Raw genomic sequence first — 19,757 nt, forward strand, 5'->3', positions numbered from 1 at the left:
ATGTTGTAATTTTTCTAAATGTAATCAAGTAAGAATTTTCAAAGGGAGCATTCCACGGTATTACCAGTCCTTGGGAAGCAGAAACCACATACAGTTTTTGGACTCCTGGGCAAGAAAGAAAGAAAAGTTTTGTTTTGCATTCTGATTGAGAAGAAAATATCCTGACATAAATTATAACTTAACTACAGTAAGTAGTTCTATGGGATTGTAGGATTTTGGTGAATATTTCATTTTGCAACAAAAGTCTTTTCAAGACATTTCATTCTTGAATATTTTTATGGTAATGTGGTAATAGCAGTTTAAAATGTATTATTCAGTTCTTCAGTCTGCTTTTATCTAGCTAAACTAAATGTGGAGGTTCTGCCTAATGTGAAGTGACGCATCCTCCCCCTGAGTGAGAGTAATCCCTGGCTCTGGGAAGGGGCGGTAGTGAAGAATAACCAGCATGGGTCCAGAATTTGAGGCACTCTAAAAGGGATTCAGGCAGATGAAGGAAAAAGAGGCCAATCTTTTTGGTAATTCCAGCAGCCTTTAAACCCTTACTTGCCCTCTCCTTATTTTAACGATACTCTTAAGTTTGTCTCAGGAATGAGAGAATTTTGTGGTGTGTCGCATCAGCGTATGTTTAACATAATACCATGAATTAGTAGTAGCAAGCAAAGCAAAGCGTGTTGGCATGTTTGGTTGAATCTCTGCTGCTGCTGTGTCTTGTTTAGTGTCTGCACTAAAGATGCAAACCCACTACTGTTAGATCTGTCTTCTGATTTATGGCGCTCTGACAAACAGTGGGAGGTCTTCGTGCAAATTCACAGAGCTGTGCCCTGTTAGGTATTCAGCAGCACAACAGTCACAACAGGACACTTAATTATTCTTTATGCAAAATCAATATGTTTCTAGCAGCCCGGACAGACTCAGAGGAGGGCAGGCTTGCAAAAATGGGGGGAAATATCTATTAGAAGAGGAAAAGGAGGAGGAGGTGGCTGCTGAGGATAGCTATCTCCATCTCAGCCTCAACCCCTATTGAGTCCAGGGGACATTATTTTCATGGTTGTCCTCCCAGGGCCTGGAGGCTGGCCTACTGTGACAGAACGACTCTGACAGCTGTGGCAGCCCAATCATCACTTTTCCTTTCATTTGTTGTTGATATTTTTCATCTGCAGCTCGGGAGTTTTGGAGGGAAAAAAACAAAGAAGATACTAGATACTTAAATAATAACTTGAAAACATAACGCTACATCTTCTTTTACTGATGCTATGTTAAACACACCATTTTTTTTAGTTTAGGTATAATTATATTAAAGCTGTCCTAATTATGCAAACACTACTACATACATATGCATGGTCACACATCCGTATGTGCTGTAAGCTTTTGGAGGTAATTTGACAGGATTATCAGTAGGTTTGCCTCCCTCCACTGTTCTCTCTTTGTCAGCTCCCCGCTGTAGTTGAGTCACCCTGGGAACCTCTGCAGCACATGACCTGAATCTCAATGAGCTTTAGCTGCCACTGACCTCTCTGTCCTACCCTTCCCTTACAGTGTGTGGTATATCCCTGCTCACACAAGTACACCCTCACATGACAGCACATGCAAAGATGCCTACATGTACTGTAAGGTACTTTTTAAATAGCTGTTTATTTTGCTTTAGTGTGACAGATCCCATGGGAGTATGGGACAGGCAATCAGTGCGGTCTTCACATATGTTTTCAATAAGGAGGATTCAGCGTGGGAATGTATCTAGCCCGCTTCTGTAAGCAGTTCTGAAATCTCAGCCCAGCTCTGAGCAGTGTTATCAGATGAGCCACGGTTCACTTAAAAGTTTTCAAAACAATTCCCGGGGTTTTCCACCGCTACTACTCCACATGTGCAAAGTAGAGGTTGTGATTATTGAAATTGTATCTTCTGAGATGTTTTTGGTATCACTTGAATAATCAATCAATATTTATTATTATTTATTTTTTATTATTTTGCTAAGCCTTTTTTCTGCCTTATCAGATGAGCACTGGAGGTATCTGGATTTGTAAAAGTGACCTTTTCCCCACTTTTCCATTTGCGCTTGTTCCCCTTCTTTACATCACACAGTCTCTTTCATCTTTGACCTCGATCAGCTTCCTGCGATGCTGCTGAATGTCACAGCTGAAAACCGCCCGCTGAGAGATGACTGCTCTGTTATCTGTCAAGGTATAACTGAACCAGGAGGGGGCCACTGGACCAGCGTGGCCCAAGACACAAGACAGAATGCTTGCACATTTTTAAATTCCCTCTTGAGATCGGGTCCAGCAATGGCAATACAACTTACATATTCATACAGACATGATTCCTTTTGTTGTCTATCCACTGCCTATAGGCATTGGCAGTCTGTTTCCCACCCATGCCACCCAGCCTCCACACTCCCCCAGGAGGAGTTTGGTGAGCACTGCCCAGTCTGGCTTATTGCAAGTGAAGTGGACCATACCAAAATCTCCTGGAGGGGAACAGTAGAGGGAACACAAAGCTACTTTACACCTGACCTTTGTTTTTTCTTGCTGACAGGAGCTTACGAACAAGAGGTGGGGGTTGGGGATGGGGGTAGTTGGTCTACCCTGGGGAGGAAACCCAAGCGGACATGTGTACAGACAACGCTGTCATCTTAATTTAGCCTTCCTCTGTCAGACGGAGCATGTGGAGGTCAGTGTAGTGATGCAAGCATGCAAGCGCTCATACACATGTAAACAGTAGTAGCATCCAATGAGCCTATGTTCAAACCTAATGAACCTGAGACAGAACCACCTCCATGCACGTCTGGCCTGGGACTTAAGCCCGCTGAATCAGGATGCATCTTCTCACTCTGGAATTGGCAGCTCAGATGTAAACTAGATCTGGTGCTTTTATAGACAGAGGTCATAAAGGGGGATTGGGCACATTTTCTTGGCATTGCGGATGATGAAAGATATATTAGCAACTGACTGTGTTTCCTTAAGACTGAAACCCCTCTGCAGGGGGAGAGGTCGACATGTATGGAGAGGGATGAGAAATCGTGTGTCAGCTGCACGTTGGGGTGAAGAAGTCACAGCTTCTGCTTTGATTGTGGAGTATGGTCTTTCATTTGCATGCGACTGTATAGTTGTATATTAGCTAATAAATATAATTAGCTTTTGTAGTATCTGCATTTGTGTACCATTGTCACAGTGGAAGTTTGAAAACATTTTTATTAATTGTAGTATTTTAGTAGTCCAGATAGGAAGGGGAAATAAAAAGACAGTCTCCCTGCATGGGCTCTTATAATAAATAAAAATGAATGGTTTGATAAAATATAAGTAATACAGTAAGCTATCTTTTGCCTTTAAATCTTTATGAGGCGTCACTTCAATTATTTAGATTAACTTCTACTTTAAGTAATAAATTTAAGGTAGGGATGGCGATGTTGGTTGGTTCTAATGGAATTTGATCCAGTCTGAAATATCCCATCAACTATTTGATGGATTGCCATGCAATTTGGTACAAAATTTTACCCACAGGACAAGTTGTAATAACTTTGGTGATCCCTTAACTTTTCATTTAGTGCCATCATCTGGTAAAAATAATAATAAACATGTTACAATGTGAAATGGGGTCCCTGGTAATGATGAGCTTACAGAACATGTTCACCTGAACTTGCAGCTCCCCTCAGCCTTACAGAGCTTTAAAGGGAGTTTCAAGCCATTGTTTAGCAGTTTGCCTACAGCTTAACTGTTTTGGTTCACTCTCACCAATCTCATAGCATCATTCTAGTTTGCAGCAGGCAGATGTTTTCAGCGAAGAAGCTTATAATCCACTGTATGCTACCTGCTCAGCATCAAATGGCAGTTAGCAACTAGCTGGTGAACATAGTGGGAGAAGAGACCAAAAACAGAGTTAAAAGCAGAGTGAATATTGAACTTGGGCTCATCAGGCGATCAGATACACAACTCCAAATAAATGCTAATGTTGCTCTGTAACTGTAGGATGTGTAAATAAGCAACTGTTCACTAACAAGTTCATCATAAACAACTTACAAGGTGATGTCACTGTTGTGTTCACATTTTCATTTATGTCATGTTTTCAATGCAAAAAACTGCACTTTGTGTTAATTGCTAACAAGCTGAACTCCCACTGAGCATGGTAAACATTCAGTCACAGTAGGGAAATCACAGGTGTGAATAATAAAAACTAATGATGGCTGAATTCCATTTAGCTGCTTCAGTTTCAGGGTCATGGCATTGTGCACTGTCACACTGGCATGGTTTACTGGGACACTTGATTAGAATGGAGCCCTTGTTAAAGCTGGGGTTGGCAGTTTATTTCAGAAGCATGTTTTTGTTATATCTATTGAAATTCTCTTTACATCCCGACAGCAAATAATTATCTGTGGCTGTCACAGGACTGTAATAAGCATGGCCATTTCATTCACTGGCCTACCTGCCTGTCTACCTGCCTAAATGCGTGCACTTTGCCTGTGCACTTATTGTGCGTGAAAAAGTTAGATAGTGGCTTTTGAGATAGGCCTGAAGGGACGGGGTGGTATTTTTTGGTTGGATACTTCCAAAATCTTGCTCTCTCATGCCAGTTTCTCCAACATTTCCTACATTAGCTTTAATGTTATTAGTAACATCTGTGATTTGCCTACAAGTCAAAATGTGTGCTGTAAAAAAGGCCTATAGTTATAGTATATGTATAGTTGTGACTTGGCCACTTTGTTCCATTTTATCATAAATCTTAATTCTACAGCAGACAACAATATTTTAGACAATAGTTGGCGTTCGACTTTGTGATAGTTTGGGAAATTTCCCTTCCTTTTTTAACATGACATGCCTCTGCACACAAGACACACTTTAGAGACTAGTAAAGACTGTGTCACACAGTGTCCTCTGACTGCGTCATGATGGCAGTCAGTCTTTGCGACTTGTTCTTCATTAACGTCAGCGCTCTTATTGCGTCGGTTTCAGCAGTGTCAAGCGGCAGCACCATAACTCCAGTCTGCAACAGCTACATTTAATCAAGCATCGCTTGGCTCTAATCAGCCTCTGCCTTACTCGTCTCTGCTTGGTTCGTGGTCATTTTACACTGACAGCAGATTTATAAGGCTGGATATGAGAGTGCTCCAGTGAGACAGAAACACTCTTTAGCCCTCGCTGTGTTCAGCTCAATTTTCTCTGCTGTTCTTGTTCCTGGAGCCTGTACAGAGCACATTTGTCGAAATCGGTACAGTAAACACCAGATACAGAATTCATTCAGGGGTTGTTTCGTCTGCTGGTTGCAGCCGCCCATTACGAAGCAACGTGTGTGTATGGGAAGGGTGTGTTTTGGCTGATGGCCTCTTCCCCTCCAGCCTTCTTGTGGCCTCCCTCATCAGTGCCGTCACCATATGGAAACAGCTGGTTCTCAGTGGTAGAGGATGCCCTCTAAACAGCATGAGGCAGCCTAGAGAGAGACAGTGGTGCTGCACACAGGAAGGACCGACACAGGGAGGAGCAGTGAGGGTGGAAGGCTTGTTTGGGGAAGATTATGGATTCGGTTGTGGAAGCGTAAACCCTGTCACTAAGCTGGTAGAGCTTAAGTTTTTATTCTCTAAGCATTAATAGGAACACACACAGTGTCATTCTTTGCCTTTGAAACACTTCATAGATTTACAGGCAGGCAAACCCCTTTTATTCTCGGATGAAAAAAGGATGTCAGCACAGTTCAGCTGTATGAAGGGAATTCTCGCAGTAGCTTGCGCCTTAGCAACTCACTGTCCTTTTGTGCAAAGGTGGAGGAGAAACTGCTTCCTTGAAACATATTCAGGCGCAGCCCTGGATCATTATCCAAGCTACTATAAACACACTCTTTCTGTAGCTGTGATACGCTCTGTACTGGTGCATAACAGTCACGAGAAAGCAGCCATGCAGAAATTCTTTCGGTTGTGTGTCTGACAGAGCTCTGTGTCTCGCAGTGTTTCCGTGGAAATCCCTGACATTTAGTTGACCTTGCATGGGAACGTTTCCCCCAGCTCCAAAGACGCGGTGGTTTTTTGAGGTTTGTGTGTCGTCACATTGCAAGTATTTGTCAAAAAGTGGACGATTAAGTCAGTATTCAAAGTGTTTGTGTGTACTATATGTGTTGTGAGTGGGGACAGAGGTGGTCAGGGAGACTCTAAATCCCATTTTGATACTGAATCAGCCTCAAAGGCTTCTGGTCCATCATCTGTGACAGCAATGACACTAAAAAGCGCAGATCAAAGACTGGGTCCAACCCCCTGTAGCTGCAACAGCTTTTTGTGGCCAACTGAGCCATTGAATGCCATGATGGAAGGAGGGGGGATAGCAGAGGAATTTAGACAGACACAGTTGTCATCTATTTAGGTGACATCAAGTAACACAGGGTTTGACAGGTCTGGTTTCTCACTGCTCTTTTGCGTCCAAGTCCTATAATTGGGGTTTCCTGAAGTTTGGGTGTTTGAATAATACTATAAAATGACAGTTAAAAAAGTGGTTTTTTTTATGAGAATTCTTTGTTGTTGTTTTTCCCTCCTGTTCACAGCAAAAGGCTTCAGGCAAGGTGCTATTTGACCTGGTGTGCTCCCACATGAACCTCATTGAGGGTGACTACTTTGGCTTGGAGTTTCAGAACCATCAAAAGATGATGGTGAGTGAGGATGAAAATGACTTCTCATACATGTCAGTTAGTTTTGCTGAAGACCGGCTGCAAAGTGATGTCTTTTTTTTTCTCAACAGGTTTGGTTAGACCATATCAAACCCATTATCAAGCAGCTTAGACGTAAGTGTTTTAAATGGTTTTGTAAAGCCATCTTCTTCTTTGAATGTTTCACCATTTTATCTGGAAAAGATAGCCAATCAGTTAGGGCAAGGCAAAGCAAGGCAAGTTTATTTGTATAGCACATTTCAACAACAGGGCAACTGAAAGTGCTTTACATAAAACATAAAAGCAACATAGGGAAAGAGCGACTATATGGTGTGATTCACGTGAATCCCACTTCAGGGATGCAATTCGCTTTCTAATCTATGCAACCAAGCAAACTCAAATAGGACATCTATACTTAGCAGTGGGTTTATTAGGGACACCTAGCTAAAACAAATGCTGTCTAAAGCAACAGTCCAGCAATAAATCCTACCTTGACTGTTATAATGCTCCGTTTTAGTTTGGAGCCATTATAAAGAGGGATTGATTCAACTTTATGGTTATCTAGTAGGATTTGGTTTGTGATGCTGTTAAATTATGTTGCATCAGACTGATGCAACATAATTGTAGTGTCTACTACAGTACAGTAATAACTGAAGTGTCTACTACAGTATATCATGTCTAACCCGTTTATATCAATGAGGGCAGAGTAATCATAAAAACATAAATGGCAGCAATTCAGCATCTTGCAAATGACCATTACGTTGAATCAACACTAAATATCTATAACATTTTCACCAAAAACTGAACATTATAACCTCTGTTAAGGTAGGATTTTTTTCAAGGTTTTTGTATTAGACTGCATTAGTTTGATCGAGCTGTACCTACATAACTGGCAACTTATTGTATTTTGTGTTGTTACAAAACTCACCTATCCCACACAGGACCGAAGCACACAATCTTGAGGTTTGCTGTGAAGTTCTTTCCTCCAGACCATGCCCAGCTACTGGAGGAGCTAACTAGGTGAGCTCAACATCCACATAATAAACTCATTTCATCTCTACCTCATGTTTGTGTTGCAGTCAGCATTGAAATGTGCATTTAAATACGGTGTGTCAATGCAAATGACTTCAGGCGTGACCGAAAGCAATTGTAGAAGCATAAATAAAACATGTGCCCTAGTTAGGAAAAGATTTATTCCCTCCTCAGCGACGCAATTAGCATGTCATGGCTGCCATGTTTCTGATTTAGCCCTCTGGAGATTAGCATGGAGCTAATGATTTTCTGGTTTCCGTTTCCTCGTAGTGGAGCAGGCTCATGACTTGCATGTTTTCACTGTGGGAGTGGAGAAATAATAGGCGTGTTTGTCATTAATAATACAATAATTCTAATAATGCGAATTATCCAGCACACACCAATCTGTCTTTATTATATCACACATGCTAGAAATACGGTCTTAATTGTCCCAGCGGGATATTTAATTTCACAGCATGTACATGTCTCACGTTGGAAAATAAACAGATGCATGCAATACACACAACAAACATGTAGTGCTGAAATAATTAGTCGATTGACATAGACATTGACTTAGTCATTTAAGTCAATTATCAATCAAAAACTCCCACCATTCTCTGGTTTGAGCTTCTCCAATATGATGATTTGCTACATCATCTTGGACGCCACCCATTTTACACTTTTTTTTCTGATATTTTATAGACAAAACAGTTATCAGTTAGTCGACAAAATGATTCATGGATCAATCCATAATGAAAACAATTGTTCATTGCAGCCCTTGATGCAGGTACATTCATGCCGATACATATATCCTCACGTATGGAGTACTTACACACACATAGTGTATATACATATATGTAAACATATACAGTATGGCTGTGCACTGCATGTTCAGCGATATTTTATTCAGGACTGCTGTTGCCGAAGGGACAAACCTCCTGCCAAAGCGGGCCGCACTCCATTATCCATTATGAGGTCATGTAGCGGAACTATGCATTTGGCATCATACTTTCATCAAACACCCTTTGAATTTTGGGTGGGCACTGGATCATTCATTTGTATTTGAAACTCGTGCTTCATTTTTATGGCTTGCATCCAAGAGAAGCAGTACTGTAACTCAAGACAGTTAGTAATCTTCAATAAATGACTTCACAAATGGCCCAGCTTCTTTTGGAAATTTTGTGTAAAATAAAAAATGCCAGGGTACATTGTATTTAATCAGAAATGTAGTTACAACAACTGCCACTGATGTCTTGTTTGAATTCAGCTGTACATGGTGCTTCTGATTCAGAGTTGTATTTGATCTAACTCCAGTGTTGGAAAACACCACCACATCTACTCCATTGAATCTGTAAATTCTGTTTCTGTTTGTGTCAAGGTACCTGTTTGCCCTCCAGATCAAACAGGATCTTTCCAGTGGACGGCTGACCTGCAATGACAGCAGTGCCGCGCTGTTGGTCTCCCATGTTATCCAGTGTAAGTTCCTCATGGCTGTTTCTTCATTTAGCTCAAGAGACCAAAGCGTCGACTGATCGCATAACTATCTTTGAAGACAAATGCCTTTTTTTCCCACACGGAGCTTATCATCAAACATTGTCATATAGCACACTGCACACCATTGCAAATTGATTATCTGTGTGTTGCTATGGATACCTTTCCGTTGGATGCCTGAACATAATCTTGCAGGACTGCTTCAGAACAACCACACACATTATGCCGTGCCAGGAAATACTAAGCGTTTTCATTAGCTCACATTTCTGAGGTCTGTTTCCCAATAGCAATCAGAGGACATGCATATGCATTTTTATCACAAGAATGTTACACATTGAGATGTCTTTTGGAAGAAAGGTCCCTCCAGCAGAGTTAAGAGACTTTTAGAATCTGTGCAAGAGTATTTAAGTTATTGTAGAGGCTTACTGTGACTTTTCATGACCTTTTTATTTGTCACCTACCTTTATTTTGTAGCAAGTATTTCTACAATAACATAACCCTTTTCCTTTTTATCCTTAACTTAGCTGAGATTGGGGACTTTGAGGAGAGCCAGTGCCGGTCACACCTCCTCAACAACAACTACATCCCAGATCAAATGCCCCTGATTGACAAGATCATGGAGTTTCACTCAAAGAACAAGTGAGTTTCTGGACCTGGAGCACTGTGTGGTGTGCACACACTTAAAATAAGGCATTTCTTTGATGCAGTCATAGTATTTTAGCTGTGTTTATAAGGTCAGTGAAGCCACGCCTGAACAACAATTATTCTCTTCACCCATGAACAGGAAAAGTTGTTTCAGACCTCGTGCATGTCCCATGGGCAGGTTTTATTGTAGAGGTGACACATGCAGGAAATCAGCCATCGAATGAATGGGTTCTTTCTCAAGAATACTCTGTGTAACTCTTTATCATAAATTAACTTAGAAAAGCTAGACTTTGTATGTTGTTTTACAGCTTCTGGACACAAGTAGATATGAGTTTGGCAACAACAAAAGATTGCATAGAAATGTTTTCTCCACCAAATGACTCACACAGCTGTTGGCAGCTCGGTTAGTTGGTTAAAAACTCAGATTTTTGAGAGTTTAATCTCTTGTGTCTAATGCAGGCAATTGTGTGAAGTGAAGTTGGTTATTGAAGGTTTTTTTTACCCAGTACTTTTCCTTGTATCGGCCTCAAGTTTAAATGTGCTGGGAGTATATTACTGGAAATATTCCAGACCTCCTTCCACCATCCTCTCTCAAAATGTCCTCATCAGTGCACAAATGCAAACTCGAGCTTCGCCAACCTTTTTCTCACCTCTGCGTTACACTGGGCCCTGCCAGAGATGGACACACAGTGAGCGGCAGCTACATGAAAGGATCTCCATTAGATTTGACTGCTCACTTTGGCTTGCCCTTTTTCCATCCGAGGCTTTCGTAGTAGATAACTGTAACTGCAGTTAGTCTGGCTGGGTGCCATGCTGAGTAAAATATCTTATGAAGTACCACACACAGGAAACAGGAAGGCTTATCCACTGATAAGAATTAGGAAAGTTAGTTAGCATTTGCAACCCCTACCCAACCTCCCACTGCTGCTCCAAAAACTAAGATATACATGAGAAACCTGGATCCACTCAGACTTGGTCTTTTCACCTCAATTAGTGAGACACACAGCAGGATGATAAGCCAGGATTTAATTTATTTGTCCAAAACATTTGCTGAAAGGATAATGAATGCTCCAGTTTGTTTAAAGTCAAAGTGTTAAAACATGGTAGATTAGCCTTTTTAATTTAGCTGTGTCTTAATTCACCCTTCCTATTATAGTTTATTTTTCAAAATATACTACTTTTGTATAATACCAATGTCAAGAAATTAGACCAAAACCAATAACTCCATACTTCGTGACTTTCCTGCCCTTTATTCCTAGACGTTAACCAATTATCCCTAGATGTTAATCTTTAAAAAAAATACATAATAAATATATAGTTATATCTTTTTTTTAATTGTTAGTAATTTTCTAATACAGCTGGGCACTGACATTTTATAGCAAATGTGACTCAAACATATTAAAATAGTGCATTTGTTGAGTTGTTGACTATTTTCACTTGTGGATTAATACACATTTGGTGCTCAAGGGAGTATCAGCAGGACAATGTATATTGGATTAACTCAAATTAACGACAGTGTCCAGCTTCAAGCTGTTTCAAGAAACATGTCATTAGAGCAGCAGTGGGGTTTATTTGTGTATTTTTAATAGTATAATATATAATAATATAATATATTTGTTATTAGTGTGAATTCTTTGTAGGTTTTGCTGTTAACATAGGATTTGTTGACAATAATGACAATAAAAAATAACACCAGCCTTATTCTTTAACTTGTTATTGTTGTGTTTTGTGTTGCTAGAGGTCACACACCAGCAGAATCAGACTATCAGTTACTAGAAGTGGCGCGCAGGTTGGATATGTATGGGATTCGTCTCCACCCTGCCAAGGATCGTGAAGGCACGAGGCTAGCCCTGGCTGTGGCGCACGCTGGTGTCCTGGTTATTCAGGTCAGTCACACTAGTTTGTAAGTAATGCTGATGCTTGTTGTAAGAAGTCGTCTGCGTGGTACAGATTTGACTATGAAAATTTGTAGGTTGAATTTTGCATTTGGTCATTTCTGGTTGCAAGTTCATTTCAGTAGATGTGTTTGGTGGTAAAAATGTTGTATATCCTCAGCTTGAGGTATAAAGGTTAATCATGTTTTTCATCACTGCAGGGACAAACAAAAATTAACGCCTTCAACTGGTCTAAAGTGCGTAAACTGAGCTTCAAGAGGAAACGTTTCCTCATCAAGCTGAGGCCAGATCTAAATGTACGTCATGTCCCTGAATCACGCTGTGTAAAATACATAACCCATCAGTATTTGGTGGTGTAAGTTATGTTGTTATGTGTCGCGCAGAGTTCGTGTCAGGACACTCTGGAGTTTCTGATGGCCAGCAGAGACTGCTGTAAAGTCTTCTGGAAGATCTGTGTCGAATACCATGCCTTCTTCCGCCTCTTCGAGGAACCTAAGCCCAAGCCCAAGCCTGTGCTCTTCACGCGAGGCTCTTCCTTCAGATTCAGGTAGAGGGAGTTTCTCAGCTCTGCAGTCACACAGTGGGGTCTCCCCATCACTTAACAGTCTACTACAACTCTCCCAGAATATCTCATTACTATCCCTCCTGTACTTGTCTCTGCAGCGGTCGCACACAGAAGCAGGTGATTGATTATGTGAGGGAGTCTGAGTTTAAAAAGATCCCGTTTGAAAGGTAAAGGCTGCAGACATGTTTGACATGTTTGGTCTGGGCGAGGGTGCTCGGATTGTATAACACTGACCTTCAACATCCTGTCTGCCAGGAAACACAGTCGGGTCCAACACAACAGCCGCCTGTCGCCGTTGCCTTCCCCATGCCACCATGAAGTGCCAACAGAAGTGAGTGTCTAAACTTTTCAGTGCATCTACAGAATTTGTCATTCAAATTGAGCTTAAATATTCATAAATTCATCTCAGTGTATATCAGAGGACAGTACCCAAAAAACTCAATGGCCCATGTGGTCCAAGGCTGGATCAGATCTTAGCATTGTTTGCTGCAGGACAGTGCCTGATTCTGCCAAGGCATACAAACAAATGCATGTTAAACAACTTCTTTAAGCCCTATCCAAAGATTGTTTCATTCTTCTGTTTGCCTTACCTTTGGTTCCAAGTTGCACCTTGGGTCCTTCGACCCTAGCATACCTACTTGCGGGTCTAGTTTACACCTATGTTTACATCGGCTAGAATTTTATTCCTTTCCTGCCTTTTGCTTGAGGATTGCTATATTTATTGGCATATTGCTACCACTATCAATCGGCAAAACTCACAGGAGTGTGTGTACACATATGCATGTACATGTGCATCCTCTGCTCATGCTAATAGGGTACAAGAAACAATCCTGCTCATCAAAACAGTACCACATGGCCCCACAGGTGATCAAAAAATCCACAGGTTACCTTCAAATCAGACAGAATTAATTAAATGTATTGTTAGTATTAATAATCACATTAAACATAGTCATAAATAAATTGTACTCTTGAAAGGCTTTAATCCTCTGCCTCTGTCTCTCTTTGTCAGAGCGGTGATCCCAGAGTAGACTCTCCTCCCCGGCGTCATTGGAAGGAGTCCGTGTTGGTGAGTGTAGAAGACCCGTCGGTCTCGAGGACAACGAGGGCGAGCCCGTCTCACCAGAGAAACGGCCATGACGACAGAACGGGGTCTGTGTCCCGGGCCGAGGAGACAAGAAGCTCAACACGACCGACCAACCCAGAACATCTGAGTACAGGTCCAGCATCTCGGCCTGCTAAAGGCAGCAGCTCTTCCATCTCCTACATTGACTGCAATAATGTAGATAGGGAATATAACATGGGCAGGGACCAGGCTATAAGATTGAATCACAATTACAGAGAGCAGGCCGTGTTCCACTGTGGGTCTGGCTCTGGGAGCATAAATGGGGCTCTGCAGGCGCAGCAGGAGCACTCTCTTGGTAGGATGCGGTACAGGGAGTCCCCTTCCTCTTCTAAGCAATTGCTCAACACAAGCCATGACTTGGACGGGTCTCCCAAGCAGTTGTACCAAAAGGTTGACCAAAGTCCTATCCGTGGCACTATGGCAGACATCAGCGGCAATAATAGAGACAGGCATAGCAGCTGCCCTCCCACAGTCCTGCATATGGGTTCAGGGAGTGTCTGTCCTGCTGTGGACAGCTCCCATCAATCAAGCGCCCTCGGTCACGCTGAACAGAATGGTTACAGCTCTACTCCCGCTCACTTTGGTGAGGGCAGATTCTCCTCTATCCCAAGCCGCTTTCCTCGCATACAAAAGCCTGAAAAAGCGCGTCACCACTCTGACACAGACCCAAACCAGGGAACATCCCCCCCAGGGCAGGAATCACGTCCTGTCCTGTCTCGGGCTGAACGTATGGCTGCGCTTGAGCGTCGCATGGTGGCCAACGGCCTCTCTGCAGCGGGCAGGTCCAGGCCCAGTCTGGGGCAGAAACGCTTAGGGCAGGCTGGTGTCACACATGTGGGACCGGTTCAGATGAATGACTGCTCCGCCACCAGTGGTTCAGAATCTAGTGATTCTGACGCGGAGACTAACCGGGGCAACTGTAGCAGTCCCCTGATGCCTGGTAATCCAGTGGAGGCCAACTCGACTTCCGCTATACCTAGGAACAAGTTTTCCTTTGGCAGCCTTCAGCTGGACGAGGAGGCAGATGAGGATGGATGCCATGCCTTCAGTGATGAGGATGGCGGACAGATTTTCAGCTGCTAGTGCGCAGAGAGCTTCAAACCATCTCCACGGGAGAGTTAAAATGGTTTAGTTTGGGTCCAGAGAGTGTAAGAAAAGCAGCATTATGTGGGTGACAGATTATTTCTGTCAGAGGACAACTCAAATCCGAAAACACTCCATGGTCACGTTAGTCTTCTTAAGCACAGCGCTACCTACTAGAAGCACTTTCTGAGCCCTGCATCAGTGTCTCCTTCATCGGGAGGCGCTTCCCTTTGCAATATTTCTTGAAGGAAGGAATCTGTTCGGGGGGTTGTTGTTTGTTACATGGAGGGGGTTTATCTTTCAACCTCTGAGTTTTTTGATTATATACACATCCCTGCAGAAATACAGTGCCATGTTAGGATTTATAGCTACTGAATAGCTACTAATTAATAAAAACTACAGAGAATTAGTGGCTTTGTTCGTGTCCATTTTAAACTTGAGAATGATCATATTTTATTGGTACAGTTGCACTTTTTCTCATGTCTCATTCATTGGACGTTTTAGAACAAAATCTACATCAGTGTGAGTCGTTGAAAGCTCGGTTCTCTGTCTCAGATGCCTTATGACTTCCTATAGGGAAACACATATCATATCATTATTGTCCATAGACATTTCTGTTTTCTATTAGACTGATTACGGTGGCAACATTTTATACAGTGTTCTGAATTACAATCTTTGTACTCAGTATTCATCTATTGTGTAGTCTTAAGACCAGTGGATGTATTACTGTGGTTGTAATTGTTGACATTGTAGGAATTTGATTTATTGATACTCTTGATGCTGCATCTGGCTTGTGATTGTTGTGAGAGTAGCAAGTTCTGTCTGAAGTGTTTGGTGTCGGAGTGGAAACCAATTAATATACTGCAAATGCCACTTTGAACATCTGATTGGTATTCAATATTGTTTATGTTTACATAACCTTCTTCTCTTTTCTAACTCGAAACAGAAACTTCCACTTACCTGTCATGTTTTATTTACAAAGGCGGCAGGAATCGGTAAGAAATATTACAAGAGGAGTGAATATAGCCTATAATATATTTGTGAATATTGTCTAATGGCGTTAGAAAGACCAGCAGTGGTTTGATCAGGCTGAGATGAAGGTAAATGTTTGTTGCAGTGATAGTTTAACCACTCCACAACAGTTTATGGCTCTTATCTATTCACTCACTATTGACATCCCCCTCTGCACTTGACTCGAGTATCTCTGACAGTAATTTGGTATCAAGCTAAGTCCTCCAACAGCTGTGGTGTCTACAAAATCCTCTAGTTTCCAAGGATTGCAAAGTTCTTAATCTTCTTAACAAAATGGCACTGCAGTTTTATATTTATTTTTTTGTCACCTTTTCAGTTCTTTGCACTTCTGCCCTCATGTTTATTTGTGTTGTTTGAGAATGTGATGACCTTTATCTCACTTGTCCATTCTTTCTTTTCTTTCTTTTTCTTTATCCGATATCAGCAACTGTCTGTCGGCATGCAACTGTCCATATGTTTTCTGTTTCTATTTTCCCAGCTGTGACTGCACGTAAAACCTGTTTTGTCATTCACTACAGTTTGTGTGGTTAAAAAAGAGGGTGAGATTACCAGTATCTGGGTCCTTCTCTCTGCAGTGATCCAGCTAACGGTTGATTATTCCAGAGCAGATAGATCGTCGGGTTAAGGATGACAGGAGCGTGGGAATATGCAGGGAAAATAGAAGCAGGTTTTAGTAACTGTGTACGTGTGAAAGGCAGTTTAAGGGCAACACCTCAAAGCACAGAGTCTCTTGGCTCATCCATCACTGTCGACTGCTGTTGCGGTGCTCCCTGACATTTTAGCATTGACGTCGAGCAGCATAGTGAGAATTTGTGGATTTATTTGGATCAGTGTCTATTCTTTATTAGCAGAAATGTTTGGATCTTTGAGTTATTTGATATTTCATCATTGCCATGGGCTCATTCCCAAGTCTTCTGTTATTTAACATGAACATGACAACATTTCCACCAGAATAGACACCCCAGTAGTCTAAAGGTTAAGGCGCATAGCACAACGACCCCAGATTTTTGTTGCATCCCTTGTTCCTGTCTGCCTTTATACTATCATCTATCCAATAATGGCAAAAAAGAAGAAAAAATGTTTCGAAGCGCTGTCATGTCTATGTAGAATAAACAAAAAATTAAAAAGGAGATGGCAGTGTGCTGTTTGTGCAGATTATTGCCCAGCTCCTGCAAAAAAAAAAGTTTTAAAGCTGCATGACATGGATTAGTACAACACTATAAAATCTACAAAAAGATGTGTTTATTTGTGTGAGTTACTGGATCACTGCAGTGTGAGGGGAACCCTCTCTGGCGCGCAAAGCTCTCCCATAGACCTGGAATGACACTCAACGTACAAAGACTATGTGATTTGGAGCAGATAGAAAATGCCAGTCTGCACATTTAACTGCAAACTGTCTAACATCTGTTGGTTTGTTTTTTTCAACCACTGGTGTCCATCAGGGTATGTTTCCAATGCAATACTGCACTTAACTGGGAACGAGGTGTGGTACACGTCATTCTGTTTGGCCCTGGCTGCTCTCTGCATGTACTGTTTTTACTGTAATATAAAGGTAGTGCTCTCAGTCACATCACTGTAATTTCATAATCTAGTATAACAGACTGGACAATGTTATGTTAGAGCAGATTTTAAGACTAAGATAGGGACTGAATTTTAAACAGCGTTTATTTTTTACTGCTCACTGTGTCACTATTACAAGTAAATTGATGTGAAACTGACTTCTATTCATGAACTGAATAATGTATGCTTCCTCATTACCAACTGACTTTTTCAGTACAGCAATAACAAAATTATGAACAAAATGTCACGAGGCTGTTTATTCAAAACCTTAACATTCATAAACATCTGTTTTATTCTGAAGAGTAGGTAAGGCCCAGAAGACTGCATGAATTCATACATTTTTTTACACTGTCCCTTCTGTCTCTCATTTACTCCCTCCTTCCCTGCCTTTGCCCTTTTGTATGCTGCTTCTCTCAATTTACATTAATTTAACAATGTATACATATGTTATTTTAGAGTGAATAAAGTTACCCTTAATGAAGTGAGGTTTCCCGAATCTTCTTTTTGAGACCCCAGAAGTTGGTGTATTCTCCCTGTAGTTTTGTAGTGTTGGTTGGTGATTGTCTGTGTATATTCTGTAGTTTCTTTGCGCTCTCATGCGTAGCGGTCTTGTAGATAGTACACTATGGTAGATAGTCCACTCCTTCCCTCTGTGGAGTTTATAGTAAATCCTTCCCAGAGTTGTGCTGGTGTGTTGAGCCAGATGCAGTGTTGCACTGGTTTGTGTTCATGTTATTGTTGTTTATGTGTCGACACTACGGTACAGCAGAGAGAGGTGGGCAAGTAAGCATCGTCGGTGTAGATGACACACTAACTAAGCTATTCCTTTTGATCATCCTGCAGTATGTGTCTCAGCTCACATATTGATTGACGTGGCATAAAGACTACCTGTCTGGACTGTAGAGTGAGTCATGACTGATATTTCACTTTCTGCAGGCAGATCTCACATCTAGACCATATGTCTATATATTCTGTTTTTCTGTGTCGCCGAAGAAGACTCAAGACTCAAATACTTGAGATAGTTTGGTATATCCTGCATAATTTCCCAATGAGTGATATTTGCTATGTTGGATTATGAATTGAAGGCTGGAAAGTTTAAATATTATTAAAATGTCACCAGAATGTAGAGTGTAGAACGATTATTTTCATCATCAATTAATCTGCCGATTATATTCTCGATTCATCTAATAAATGTTTAGTCTACATAAATGTAGTACAAGTTGGTTTTTCAAATGTCATGTAATGTCCAACCAACAGTCCAAAATCCAAAGATATTCAGTTTACAATGATATAAAACAGAAAAGCAACAAGTCCTCACATTTGAGGATCTGGAACCGGAGAAATGTGCTGCTTAAAAAATGACAGAAAGAATAATTAGATTTTCAAAATAGTTGCTGACTAATCTGCAACTATTTTGAAAATAATCTTTCTGTCAATCAACTAATCAATTATATGACTAATCATCTACTTTTCTGTAACTTATTATATCCCTGACTTCACATGTTATCCCATCTGAGGATGCAAATACTAATAATCTTTTTTGCCCACAATTCCTGTTTGGTTTTTGTGTATATTTAAATCACTCACTTCTGCATTTTCTCCCCTCACTTGGGTTGCTTTAATGACCCCGTGCAGGAGTTCTGCCCAACAGCCCACGCCTGTCTGCGTCCTCTGGCCACTCCCATGGCATGGTCAATGGTCAGAAGTCACTGGAGCTGTGCAGTCACAGTCCTAACGGCCGACAACCTTCCCCCCTCACCAGCCCGCTGCTCAACGACGCTGGCAGCATTCGCACTGACGATGAAGACGAGGTGCGGAGGAAGGTTTGTGATTTAATGTGGAGCTTTTATAATAACTCAGCTAAGTGGCTTCATTGCATCAGTGTTTATTTTCTTTTCTAAACATGCGCTTCAAATCCACTGTCACATACTCAAAATGGCATTGGACCTAGAATACCTTAATAATTCTCCACATGGACTGAGGGGCTGAGTATTTTCCTGCACATCTACTCCAAGAAATAGGTTAGTCAGGCAATGAAGCTAACGAGGCACCAAACAGGGGTTGTTCTTCCTCACGCTCTTCTCTCTGTTGTGATGCCTTTGCAGAGGTTCCCAACAGATCGGGCCTACTTCATCGCCAAGGAGCTGCTGACCACCGAAAGGACGTATCTGAAGGACCTGGAGGTGGTGACTGTGGTAGGAAAAGCCAAGCACGCTTGCCAACACGCTGCTCCACTGTTTGTTTTCTCCTGGACTGTCCTCTGGGGAGAAAACATTGATTATTCCGGTTAGCTGCTCCATTGCAGAGCACCCGCCAAAACACAGAGTCAGGCAGTGACACAGGGATATTTTGGCAGATGCAATGTCATTTTTTATTCACCCCCTACACTCCGAGGTCTGAAATGCATTTATCTGTCTCACTCAAGACTGTGAATACTAAACTGTGTCCCTATTTCGGTCCTGTTGCTTTACATTTCACTGGTATATGGACACAATTTTGTTGGATAATATCTCAAAGGAAAGGCAGCAGAAAACAGGATATTAAACACGCAGCTGCTTCAACAGCAAACAAGTAAGAGGATGTTCGTACATGGCTGCAATGAAGCGCTGCTGTTGTCTGATTCAATACACACATAGGGAGAAAATGCATCTCTCCTTTTCACTGGCGTTTTTTTAAAGCCTTTCACACATCTCATAAATATTTGGGTTGGCTCGTGTCCTCGTTTTTTCTCAGCTGT

The 19,757-nt window shown here is 41.6% G+C and overlaps 2 protein-coding genes across 2 annotated transcripts in view; both read left to right on the forward strand.

The window, feature by feature from the left end:
• Positions 1-19,757, forward strand: part of si:ch211-278a6.1 (SRC kinase signaling inhibitor 1) — a 145,722-nt gene that overhangs the window by 22,797 nt on the left and 103,168 nt on the right. The window lies entirely within an intron of this gene.
• Positions 1-19,757, forward strand: part of LOC123983654 (FERM, ARHGEF and pleckstrin domain-containing protein 1-like) — a 52,495-nt gene that overhangs the window by 21,764 nt on the left and 10,974 nt on the right. Inside the window, exons 2-14 of the mRNA XM_046069930.1 lie at positions 6,479-6,618; positions 6,708-6,750; positions 7,557-7,635; positions 9,005-9,102; positions 9,642-9,756; positions 11,501-11,648; positions 11,858-11,953; positions 12,041-12,204; positions 12,321-12,389; positions 12,478-12,553; positions 13,232-13,439; positions 18,656-18,843; positions 19,126-19,215. Of these exons, the coding sequence (XP_045925886.1) occupies positions 6,479-6,618; positions 6,708-6,750; positions 7,557-7,635; positions 9,005-9,102; positions 9,642-9,756; positions 11,501-11,648; positions 11,858-11,953; positions 12,041-12,204; positions 12,321-12,389; positions 12,478-12,553; positions 13,232-13,439; positions 18,656-18,843; positions 19,126-19,215 (1,514 nt within the window). The remainder of the gene's footprint in view (positions 1-6,478; positions 6,619-6,707; positions 6,751-7,556; positions 7,636-9,004; positions 9,103-9,641; positions 9,757-11,500; positions 11,649-11,857; positions 11,954-12,040; positions 12,205-12,320; positions 12,390-12,477; positions 12,554-13,231; positions 13,440-18,655; positions 18,844-19,125; positions 19,216-19,757) is intronic.

The sequence above is a fragment of the Micropterus dolomieu genome, linkage group LG02, assembly GCF_021292245.1.
Source record: "Micropterus dolomieu isolate WLL.071019.BEF.003 ecotype Adirondacks linkage group LG02, ASM2129224v1, whole genome shotgun sequence".
NCBI lineage: Eukaryota > Metazoa > Chordata > Actinopteri > Centrarchiformes > Centrarchidae > Micropterus > Micropterus dolomieu.